General features: G+C 37.6%; 1 protein-coding gene across 3 annotated transcripts; it reads right to left on the bottom strand.

Annotated features, from left to right (window-relative positions):
• Positions 1-27: 27 nt before the first annotated feature.
• On the bottom strand, positions 28-11,975 carry fez2a (fasciculation and elongation protein zeta 2a). 3 transcript variants are annotated; one of them, XM_053493787.1, is made up of 9 exons: positions 11,682-11,975; positions 10,979-11,087; positions 10,756-10,872; positions 9,840-9,951; positions 7,292-7,557; positions 6,411-6,497; positions 6,166-6,241; positions 4,808-4,873; positions 28-1,997 (listed from the first exon to the last, which is right to left on the bottom strand). In XM_053493787.1, exons 1-9 carry the CDS (start codon positions 11,966-11,968, stop codon positions 1,981-1,983), a joined length of 1,137 nt encoding a protein of 378 aa, XP_053349762.1. In that variant the 5' UTR covers positions 11,969-11,975; the 3' UTR covers positions 28-1,980. The 3 variants fall into 3 exon arrangements, with proteins under 3 accessions (XP_053349762.1, XP_053349763.1, XP_053349764.1); XM_053493788.1 differs by having other exon boundaries at positions 6,411-6,491; XM_053493789.1 differs by lacking the exon at positions 6,411-6,497.
• Positions 11,976-12,583: the final 608 nt, after the last annotated feature.

The raw sequence follows: 12,583 nt of genomic DNA, 5'->3' as shown, positions 1-12,583 counted from the left end.
AATATTGTATATTGAATGAGGCAGAAGCATTTGTATTTTTAAATTTGTTTTTAGTTTTGTTTTACGGTTTTGATCTGGAAACCAGATTTAGAAAACATAAAACATAAATCAATAGGCATATCTTGCACAGCAATTACAACCACTGAAAAAGTAAACAAATAGTTACAAAAAAACATATCAGTAGTCAAAAAAGTTAGATCAGCTTGTTATATCAAAAACTATAATTTATATAAACAGCACTCATACATTGATTACAGTGATACATACTGTACAGTGATCCACTCAAAAGAGGCCCTGAATATTCTAGACTAACTCTTGCTAAGCAATCTGAATGAAACATACAATGAAGTACAATGTGCTTATCGGTATATGGTGCTTCAAACACGCCGGGTTATGAACCTATTGGTTGTTTAAGCAATGTCAGAGTGAATTTAGGAAGAAATATAGTGTTCCTGACAGACTCTCAAAAATAGTTATTTAGAGGATGGTATGGAAACTGGAAATGACAGTTGATCCCTTCTCATGGCGGAGGCTGTGCAGAAATATACAGTAGCAGAAGGTAACAGCGATGGGCAACATCGCTTGCAGCAGTTGTCTACTAAATCTCTGAGACCCCTCACACAGAAGACTGAAAAAAGGGCAAAATTGCAAGTGTATCATTCACCGTTGTTTAGGAGCTCAATGCACGTGATATGGAGAAAAGAGTCAGATATTGTCACTGGTTTCGATACGTTAAGGCACATGAAGGGCCGGGTCAAAAAGTATCTAGAAGAAAACAGAGATCAATTCCAGCATCGCATGTAATGCAATCGATTACACATACATCAAAGTATGTAGGTATTATTTTGGTTCAGATTGCTTCATCATACCCAGAGTTATTACCCAATATTCGGGGGCCTCTTTTGAGTGAATCACCCTGTATTATAACAATGTTATTCATTCAATAATATTATTTATTCATGATTCATTTTATCCTGGTCAATACAGAGCAATCCTGAGAACACTGGTGTCAGAATACACCCGACTGTAGATCAGACAGCAGACCATCAAAGGGCACCATGCACACTCAAGACACAGAGGCTATTAAAGAAAAGATAATTCACCAATTTAGAAATTTCAGAGAAAACTTAAGAGTCTACAGGAAACAGAAAAACACTGCATAGACGGTTACCTACACTGATAAGTCTGGAGCTGCCACGTAAAAATGCTACTCGCTATGTCCCCATCACTCCAATATAATTTATTCGTACCAGTTACGATCCAAAATGTCTGAGCAAAAACATTAACAGCTGCCTAAGAAGTTTTCAATTAATTTTGTTTGTTTTCCCCTTATTTTCTTAACTAGCATGCCATTTAAGAACAGCAACAGTTATTTAAAACATTTGCAGGATACATAAAAAAAGACAATTCAACCCTTAGGATTGAAACTAAAACACCCCTTTAGGACAACACAAAGTTCTTTCTCTCTCTCTCTCTCTCTCTCTCTCACACACACACAACACACACACATTAGACTAAAAAAATCATAATGTATGCACTGTCTGTGAATTAGAAGTTACAGTAAGTGAAAAATAATTTTGCTGCATGGAGTGGTTATAAGGGCACTTTCATTTAAAAAAACATTTTACTTGAGTGCAATTTTTGGCATCAATTTAAATTTAGTATGTTAATATATGCATCTTTTTTTCAGTGTACACAGTAAAATCCCTGGTGTTAATTTAACTCTTTAAGAGCTCCTGTGAGTCCAATAGGACCATATACAAGAGTGATAATACAGCATTCTGGGTGTTAATTCAATACTCTAAATTTAGAAATTTCAAAATTTGCTATTGTAGACATTTAAGCAATGGGACAGAGGAAACTGCATTGTGTAGAGCTGCAAACGGGGGTTAAGTAAAGTACAAATGAGTTCACAGTCCATTTGGAAATCCTTTGCTGTGGAAATTCAGCCTTTCATCAACAAATTCTTCACCTCCTGTATTAGGAAGGGCAGAGAACTGTGAAAGAAATAATGTATTGATCAATGACATCACTTGGCTGATTGCTTTTCATGACCACAATAGTATCAGAAAAAAAAAAAAATTCTCAGGTTACAAGCAAAATACAATATTGTTGCAGATTTGTTGTGAATAATCCACCATTTAAATGTCCATGTTTATTCTTAGAATTAACATATGATCTCCAGTGGCATCCTAAATATAATGACTTCCTGGACATCTTTCCTCCACATATTTCTTTGTTTCACTTTGGCTTACAGTTCCCTAAATTACCCACAATGCTGTTCAACTATCATTGGAAATTAGCCCATTTTTAATTCTACAGAAATGAGTGATGTAACAGTGCTTCTGTGCTTACATTCAGTTTTCTCACCTCCTCATCTGGACACTCTGTGCAAAGGTTTCACGCTAATACTTTCACCAACACTACTGTGCTTGGCATCTTGTAGCTTAGGAACTGCTCTAGCAAGTTGACTGGCTCACGTAGCTGCATTGCAGTCTGAACCTTTGGACCCAGTGTTTATTTTCTCTAACATTTAAAATGTCTGCAGTAGATTTTTCTTATAACACTGAAAACTGTTTTAAAGAAGTGGGTGAGAGAAGAAGTGTAGACATAGTAAATATATATGTATGATTCCAACTGGTGATCAGTGGCACGTTTTACAGGAATGTAAAAAGAACAGATAAGTGACAAGGATAGGACAGAAAGATGCACTTGGAAATACCATCACGGTAAAAACATGCATTAATATTTCTTAAACTCATGATATACAGTTATGTGTAAAAAGTTAGTGCCCTCTTTTAATTCTAGTTTTTTTGTATTAAAACATAATTTTAAAAAAATCATCTGATCATAGCAGGTCTTAGTATTCGGCAAATACAACCTCGGGAAAAAAACTATGTATATATTTTTTTCCATGTGCCATTATTTATTTAACAAAAATGAAACAAAATAGACTAAACATGTGGGCAATACTAAGCACCCTCTTACTGCTTAACATGATTTAAGAGAGTAAGTTGCATCCAGGTGCTACTAATCATTAGCTCTTGATTAATTGATCATCAGCAGGTTTGCAGATGCCTATAAAAGCATTCTGGAGCATTCAGGTGTGTGTATTAACACAATGCCAAGTGGGTAAGACAATCATTGGTCTTAGAGAGGCAATTGTTCCTGCACATCAATCTGGAAAAGATTATAAAACCATTTCCAGACAACATGGAGTTCAATGTTCTACAGAGAGAAAGATTACTTACCAGGAGTGGACGTCCTAGCAACATCACCCCAAGGTCATACAATGCTCAGAAAGAAAAAAAAAAAAGGCTACATCGCAGACTCCACAGGCCTCACTTAGCATGTTAAATGTCCATGAGGGCACAATTAGAAAAGGACTGAACAAGTATGGGTTGTTTGGAGGTATTGCCAGTAAAAAGCCTCTTTTTTCTAAAAAGACTGCAAAAGACTGAGGTTTGCAAAATTGTATCTAAACAAACCACAAGACTTCTGGAACCATTTCTGTGGTAGGACTGTTCAGGATTGTTCACATTTTTTTTCTTTTTGGCTTCACTTTTGTAAATAAATCATTGCACAGAAAAAAATATATATTGTTGTTCGTATTTGGGGTGTATTTGCCTAATACTAAGACTTCCTAGGATCAGATAAACATTAAAATTAGAAGAATTTAAAAAGGGGGCAATAATTCTTACATATGACTGTACGTGTAATTGCCAGGCGAAGGCATTACAAAGATATAACAAATAAGATGTTGTTATTTGTTATATTTCTTTCAGCTTACGGTATTATGGCAGAGTACGGTCAAAAAGTAAAAGGAAAAAGGAAAAAGATGCTACAGTTATTGAAATAACAGCTGGGCGTAACTGTTACAGGTATCGTTCTTTAATTTGGGGCACATTTCACATAAGTAGCTGTAAAATTTCTAGGCTTGAGAAATGGTCTCTATTACTGGGTAACACCGTTGACAATTTACTTATTGTGACCTATAATTTCAGTGGTACGACTTGCCTGGCTGACCACTTCTCATTTTCACGAACAGTTTAACAGCATACTTGGACAAATAAATTAATTAAAATCATAAAGAATCTGTTAAACATAGCAGTGCATATAACATAGTTGATGGTCAATTAATATAGTTAATAACGTGTTAATGACGAGCTATCATAAATAAAATACTTAAAAAATGAGAGAACACTTAGCACAGTGTGTTTAAAATTTATGCCACATAGAAGATGTGATGCTGGTTACTTGACATTGGGACAAATCATTTTCAAGTTACAGGACAAAGTACTGTTAGGAACTTAGTTGACAAAACATTTGTGAACATTAATAACTTAATATTTAACATATTTAAATAAGAAAATCCTTTTTTAAATAAATACTTTAAAAATAGTTGTTAATTCTGATGGTTTTTGCATCAGAGTTAGTTGCAAAAGCGAACATGGCAAAACCTTAAAAGAATAAATGTGATATTTTTAAAGAAAATATTTTGATTAAATATACCCATCACCAACAAACATAAAATTTACCCCCAAATTATAGAATGAAAGGTTAAAGGGGAGAGGAGAGAGAGTAGCTGTGGTGGTGTGGTTTTAGTGACACAAGGTAACAACATGAGTGCAATACTGTGGTTGCCAATAGGGTGTTTAATGAATATTCAATCACTTACACACCTCAGACCACCGCTCTCATAAGAGCTAGCAATGACAAATCAGAAAAAGATGAAAGAGCATAGAGTGGATAATAAAAAAGCACAACACTGCTGTTACAATTATAAAGTAAGAACTGAATGAGTTACCTTTAAGGATGTAGTCTGTCAAAAGACTGGGCACTTTGTCACTGTCATCCCTCATGGCTTGAAGAACTGTTGAAGGAAAAAATAATAAGGTGAAGATGTTTTGCTGATTCTTTATAGTACTGTTAAGGTTAGAGGTCATCAACTGGCAGTCTGTGGCCCGGATGTGACCTGAGCGCCTGAAAAAAATTGTTAAAAAAAGTATTTACACTCTCACACAGTCATGAAGTGGTCTTTACAGTGGAACCTCGGATTGCAAGTAACGCGTTGTGTGTGCGTGTGTGTGAAAAGAAGGTGGGTGGAGGAAGGGTAACTGTGTAAGATGAGAAGGGGGAGAGGGGAGCTTACTTTAGATTCACATACACACATACAGAGCGCCTGCACGCACAAATGGAAACACTTATCTGTCAGGATTTATTTTATTTTTTTTTTTTAAAGGTAAAGTGCAGGTTAATTTGTTTTATTTCTACTTAATATTTTGTGTTAACTATTTTTATGTATTTATTTTTTGGGTTGTGTAATGAATAATTTGTGTTTCCATTATTTCTTATGGGAAAATTTGGTTTACGAGTGTTTTGGAATACGAGCCTGCTTCCGGAACAAATTATGCTCGTAATCCAAGGTTCAACTGTACCACTTTATCCTGTATACAGGGTCGTCCGAGGCCTGGAGCCTATCCCTGGAGACTTAGATCACAAGACACCCAGGACCACCCAGGTGCCAACCCACTGCAGGATGCACACAAACACACACTCACATGCTCATTTACAGGCAATTTAGCATAGCAATTATCCAAATCCCCATGACTTTGTACTGTGGAAGGAAACTGGATGACCCAAGGAAACCCACCAAGCACAGGATAAATTCCATGCACATAGATCCGTGGTGGGAATCAAACCCGGACTCTGGAGGTGCAAGGCAACAGTGTTAACCGCTAAGCCACCGTGCTGCCAAAGTATTAAAAACAGTGATGATAAACAGTAAGTAGGATAAACAGATCCTCCACACAATCACATCCATACATATTAGCTCAGAAAGGGAACAAGATCTTACAGTTAGACCAATTTGGTCTTATTAGTAAAGTGATTACTTTTTTGAAGGTAATAATGAAAATAGAATATTTAAAGACAAATGCGCAGAGAAGATTGTGTTTATTGTCCCCACAGCAAATTTACAGATCACATCTCAATGTCACTAGTTAACAGTTTTAACAAAAAGCACCATTACAAAACCAGTTGATATTGTCTCCTGAACAAAAAAAATCTATAATGGTTAAACATTAAAAAGGTACCTGCTGCCACCACATGTATGTTGTTTGCTGCTCCAGATTAAAACATCCTAGTATTATAGATAATACTCACTTTTTGTAAGAACCTGAAGATCTTCGACTGATGGGGGAACATCTTTCTTCTCATAAGGAATGACTGTAGTGAGGTACTGGAAAAAAGTTTAAAAGACCATAGTGAGATAAATAAAAGTAGCTGTTTTGTTGTTCCTGAAGGTGGGACGAACAGATCAAATGATAAAAATCTTAACAATGTGAGTTTTAGCTGATATTCAACATCACAAAGGAGCGAGTGGAAATGAAGCAAAAGGCAACAGGCACCTGTTTTTCCCCTCCCATATTCCCGAAAGTTTGGCGAAAGCCATTTTGAATAGCAGTAGAGATGCTCTCCATGCTGAAGCGCTGAAACTCCAGAACAGGTACAGAACAGCAGAGGAAGTAAGAAGTAAGAGGAAGGTAAACAACAGGAAATTCTTGTTTTAGACAGAATAGTTACAGTAGCCATGTTTAAATGCCGCCTTAATGATCTGACTCATTGCTCACTCATGAATAACAACATTGATTGAGCAAACATCTTGGGACAAATTTTGAATGAAATTTCTAGGTGACTAATATATTTTATTGAAATAACAGCTGGGCGTTTATACAGTATACAGTACAGAATCTGCTACATTTACCTGTGAAATTTTGAAACATTAACAAGCTCAGTTAATTTACACAGTTTGCATGTGTTTACATTCAACATGGCAAGAAAGTGAAATGTGAGAAAACAAAGTTCAAGTTACACATTTTTTAAGATTTAAAAGCAGTTACAGGGTCGAATTAGATTTCTGTTCTATTTGATTAATATGGTGATTTGGAGTTAAAATATCTTTATGGTTTTGGAAGATTATTTCATATTTACTGACTGAGCTATTCACAGCTGTAAAACGTTTGACCAGGAATGTGCAGTTTTTGCATACCATTGTAAATGGGTCAGTGTCTGAATCGTGAAACTGAGGATGAATCAGTCTCCATTTTTAGACGCCATAGTGTTTAAAGCTGCTTTGAGCTAAAGCTATGGGTGTAATATATTACACTTCCTCCTTACAAATTTTATTTCATCATACAACAGCAGCAAATAAAAAAAGAATCAGTTAAAAGTGGATTTCATTGTGCATGACTTAAAAAGTCACGCATCAAAAGTCTCAGTGTTCACTCACATTTGCAGATACTCTCTGTAGTCTACTATTCTGCTCTCTGACTCCACTCTTTATTTTCCTCTTCTTTCTCAGGAGTTCTTTGTGCTCTTTCTGGAGGTTCTGTACATCTATCAGTACAGAGATGAAACTGTTCATCACTTCCTTCTCGAACTCGAGCTCGTCTCTAAGTGCCAGGTGACGCACAAGCTCCTCGGAGTGGTGACAGATCGCCGTCTCCACCTCCTCCAGTAACTCATTCAGCTCTGCAACGTTGAGATTCCTTACTCCTGCAAATATATGTTCTGTAAAACACTCGAACGTGCCAAAACCCTGTTTCACATTGACATTTATGCAGAAATTCAATAAGCAATTGGAAAGCAGTTAAGTACAATTCAACATACTGTAACAAACTTGGTAGTCATTACATAAACATTATGTAAATCCCAGAATATAAATAAAAATGTGTGTAAACAAAAGCTAAAGTCAAGTCAAGATCCTTGAGTGTGTGTGTGTGTGTGTGTGTGTGTGTGTGTGTGTGTGTGTGTGTGTGTCTGTAAGCCTTTCAATTCTTGAATACACTGCGTGCCCAAAAAAGGTCACCATTTCATTTCATGGGTCAAATTATTGGGCTGCACCAAGCAAAGAAAACACTTAAGGACATTTTTAATTACTGAAACTAGGTTAATAACCCTTCATCGTATTATCAACCTGGAAAACTAAAAGTGCTGAACTTTGTGAAAGAAACGTTGTTATAAAAAAAAATCATGAATGGAGATCACTTAAACGTTTGGTGAAGCTGCATGGTAAAGATTCAGCATTAAAAACCATAGCTATGTTTAACAGTAAAAGTAAGAGCTTTTCCAAAAGAAACACAATGTGATGAATCAGACAGTTCAAACTAGTGTTTTCACATCCTGCTTAAGTTAGCACACCTATTCTGTTCCAGTCACCCGCTCCTGGCTCTCACACAGACCATCGACACATTCATTGCAAAAGCACCTGCAGTCAGTTTGTCAATCATGCACCAGCACTTAAAAGGACACTGCAAACATCATCCACCACTAAAGTATCCATCTAGGAGTGCCAACGGTCAAGCCGCTCTTGGTCTTTCTTCAAAATGTCAGGATTATTGTGTTTTTGACCTTGCCAGTTTCCCTTAGATCACGTTTTTGGTTCTCGAATTGGACATTACTCACATTGTGGATTTTCTGGTTTTCGACCCTGGCTACTGTTCAGTAACACCCTTCGCTGTGGATTTACTGGATCTCTGATCAATGCCTTTTTTATGCTACAAGAAAAAATAACACATAAACCACTTCCACTATGATCTCAGTCTGCCTTCCCCGCCCCTTTAATCTGTGCCCTCACTTCCGATTCAGGAGAACTCCTGAATCGTCTGCCTCCAGGGGTAAATTTGTTTGGCTGCCTGTATAGAGTGGCATGGTTAACCTCGCTCTGGAAATCTCTAAACAACCCTTGTATTAAAGAACTCTCTTAATGGACAGTTCTTCAATTCCTTCTCGCAAATCACCAAACCAACACTTTTTCTTTAGCCACAGCTGTCATTATTGCTGCCCTGACTTTTCATCAAACTATTGAACTGTACATTATCTGGTGTCTGCTATTGAGTCCTTTTGCAACCCGTTCTAGCTGGCAACCTTTTAAAGAAATCACAGGATAGGGACTTTGTATAAGCAAACCACCTGTTAGCTACAACCTATTCCAGAGCAATGGCTGCACGAGGGTAAGAACAGTACAGAAGCACATGAAGAGAAGCACCCATCATGCATAGTATCCACTGTACAAGCCTCTGGAGGGAGAGTTATGATCCCGGGTTGCTTAAGGTCTGGGCTCAGCGACGTATGTGGCAATAAAATTAAGTCAGCTGATAAGCTAAAAGTACTGAATAAGCAGGTTATCATATCTATTATACCACTTGCTCTTTCTGCACATGTGGGAGTAACACCAAGTGATGTGACAGGTTTCCCGGAAGGAAATTTTGCTTCCAAAACTCCTGTAAACTTGATCTGTAAACTCTCTAAGAACAATTCCCCAACCACCAATCAGATTAAGATCTAACCACCAATCATAGACAAGACTAAATTCTTGTCAAAATTCATAACACAGAAGGCAGAATTTGGAACGTATACCATAGACATCAGTATATATAACTAACCTAACCTTAACCTTTTCTCAATTATAGATCCAGTAGATTAAATGCTTTACATCTGAATCACACTTTGGACATGTAATTATTATATTCTATAAACTATATTCTAATGAAATGCTTTAAATGTTGAAACGCACATCTTATTGGGTGAGTGGCCATCCACACAGCTAAGCTGAAATCTCGAATCACAATGATTTGAGTCAGATTGAAGAATTATTGTCCATGTAACTGCAGTGACTGATGAAACAACACCTTTTCATATGGTTGATTAAAAACAATAGCCTTTTCAGGTAAGACCAGTACAAAAAAAAAAAAAAACTAAGCAAGCCCAAGCATCACCATAATTGCCATGGTAATAATGTACATGAAACACTATTACACCTGTGTTCTGAGACTTACTCTTCTCATAGATGTCACTGGTGGATCTGCGAACCAGGTTTAACTGAATAGGATTCTGCTCTGCTTGCATGTCTGGAGAGTCCTTCATCATCTCCTCTATCTCCTCAATCACCTGAAAAACAGAGTGGCCTCATGATGAATGTGAAATCCTTCTGCCTCAAGATTTTAAATTGTACATGCTGGTAGAGTAACTCATTCTCTATAGTAAATCTTTTTTCTGTTCTTCTAACATTGAGTTCTAAACAAAGGATGCTGTCTGATATCCACAGAAGACCACCACAGAAAGTTCATTGAGATGACACCACTGACTAGAGAAATGTGCACAGATGCACATTTGAAGTTTAAAATGGGGAAACCAGCATTTAAAGCAAACCACGAAGTGGGAGACCAACGACTGCAAACATTAACATGAAAGTGGGTTCAACAGTGCACACCTGAAATTTATTCAAAAATGGTTCGCGAGTTGTGTTTAACGATGGTGCAAATGTTGAGTAGTAGCTTTTGTGTATAGGACATGTGCAGTTTGAATAACGTGTGTCAGTTAATAAAAATATGCCCTCTTTTGCATGACTTGTGGTGTAGCCCTCGTAATTCAGTTTAATTTCCGTTACATATTGCTTTTAATATTAGCTATTGTTGCAGTGTAGCATTACATATATCTGTAAATAAAACAGATTTATATTTAGAAGTCAGAAGAAACAGTGGCAAGTGATACCCATCCTCTTCTGAATGACACCAGATAGTGTGATTATAAATCAAACACAACTAAAGCATTTGAACAGCTTATCGCTATGAGCACATTGTGAGAAGGAATGCTATAACAAACACAAAAAGGAAAGCTGCTGCCCACATGTTTTACTTTGACTTCACAGGCAAGTAAAGCCTCAGATCAGAAATCATCTCTCTCAAACAGCACCTGCTCTGCAGTGACGAACGGCTCATTGCTGAGGCAGGACACAATGATGGAGTGCATATCCATCTGCTCTCTCAGGTCTTCATCATCAGACACGTCCAGATTCACATTATCCACCTTCTGAAAGAACAAAGGAAGAAAAGTGTTTTACTTCGATCGGAAATCTTGGAAACTCACTTCGGGTTTTGAGTAGGAGAGCTGAGAAAGAGACGAATGTTCAACTCACCAGGTTGTCCTCAATATTCAGCACGGGGAGATGAAGCGAGCGGGTACGAGACTGCATCCAGTCCACTGCCATGACATTTCCGTAGTTATCGCTCAAAGCATTCCAGATCCTAGAATAAGTGGAGGATGTCCACTATTACTATTATAGTTATAAAATAACAAAAAAAACCTTGATGCAACAACAACAACAAAAAGCTATAAGAAACAATTTTCTTATTTGATCTAATTTATTTGTTTTGTCCGATTTGGAGCTGAATCCAATGATGAAAGTGTTTTCCCCCAACACATATCACATGTCATTTTCTTTTAGCACAGAGGATGTATTGAGAAGTCACGTGACCCCTGTCAGCCTGTCCTGGAGATGCTGGTGATGGTGAGAATTCACTGGTCCACTGTAATGTGTAATGCTTTGTGTGTGTGTGTGTGTGTGTGTGTGTATTCCTGACTTAATAAATGAACATGAACCACGGATAAACCCAAACACTCAACATCAAATTCAGAGATATGCACCGTTGTTAATGCTGTGGATTGCAAAGTGTCACATGACGTGTGAATAAATAATAAGGTTCGCGGTCTTGTTCAGCGCTTTAGTCTTATTAACACGCACTCCCATACAGTACTAGTCTAATATTATGTGGCAGGGTTTCTGATGTCAGGCGAGATAAAGGCCAGCTCTGTGCTCTGTCCAGCGCTCTTCCACTTACTCGTCGTGTTTCAGCAGCGAGTCCTCTGTCAGAGGAGTCACTCCGTCTGCGAGCTCGGCTTCAGCCTCGAAATGTCCAAAACATGCGTTTAACTTCACGTCGAAGTCTCTGAGCAAATCCTCCGCGGATCTGAAATGCAGTCCGTCTCCGCTGATCTCTCCGATTCCCGGGAAGCTGAGCAGCTCCGTTACCGCGTCCGCGTCCAGCCTGCTCCGCTCCGGCCGCTTCTCCTGCAGCACTGTAGGCTGTACCGCGCTCCGGTCCTGCGCGCCAGGAGCCGCCATCATCCCTGCAGAGCGGCAGCACCGACTTACTACACACACACACACACACACATAGGCAAACGCGCGCGCTCGCACGCACGCATATCCATTACAATGTAGCTGTCCGAGTAGTGGATTAATTATATCCAGCCAAATGGTATAATTAATTCAGTTAATTAAATTAACTAATTAATTTAATGAACTAACGACCCGTAGTGTGTGCCAGCTTATTCACCGTTTTCTTATTTTGAATGCTCAGATCTTCGGTCCACTATAAAACATTTCCGCAGTAGCTACTCATCGCCGCTAGGTGGAGCGCTAATAGGTGTCCTTTAACACAAACTCAACATTATGAACTTGTCAGATAGATCATTCTGAAGAAAAAGCATTTTTTTCTTTTAGAAGTTACTCCACAAAAAGTAGAGTTGGTGTATTTTTTTCATATAAATCTAATAAATGGTGTTAGTTCTCTTCCTTATAATTAAAATTATAAATTAAATAATTCTAAAAATTAAGGATTTACAAAACTATTTACAAAATGTCTTCCATGTGTAAAACTTAGTTTTTATGTGCAATTTTTGTCAGTTATTTTCATAAAATGAGTAACACCAATGACAGACTAAAATGTTTAGCATAAGA

The sequence above is a fragment of the Clarias gariepinus genome, chromosome 4 (assembly GCF_024256425.1).
Source record: "Clarias gariepinus isolate MV-2021 ecotype Netherlands chromosome 4, CGAR_prim_01v2, whole genome shotgun sequence".
In the NCBI taxonomy this organism is placed as follows: Eukaryota; Metazoa; Chordata; class Actinopteri; order Siluriformes; family Clariidae; genus Clarias; species Clarias gariepinus.
This window is presented reverse-complemented; position numbering and strand designations above follow the sequence as displayed.

Excerpts from the sequence above, each read along its gene's own strand:
- fez2a (XM_053493787.1), bottom strand. The coding sequence starts at position 11,968 with ATGATGGCGGCTCCTGGCGCGCAGGACCGGAGCGCGGTACAGCCTACA. Across the intron at positions 11,088-11,681 it reads TCGCTGCTGAAACACGACGA|GATCTGGAATGCTTTGAGCG; the intron begins GTAAGTGGAAGA and ends CACTTATTCTAG. Across the intron at positions 4,874-6,165 it reads TCTTCAGGTTCTTACAAAAA|TTCTTCAAGCCATGAGGGAT; the intron begins GTGAGTATTATC and ends TTCCTTCAACAG.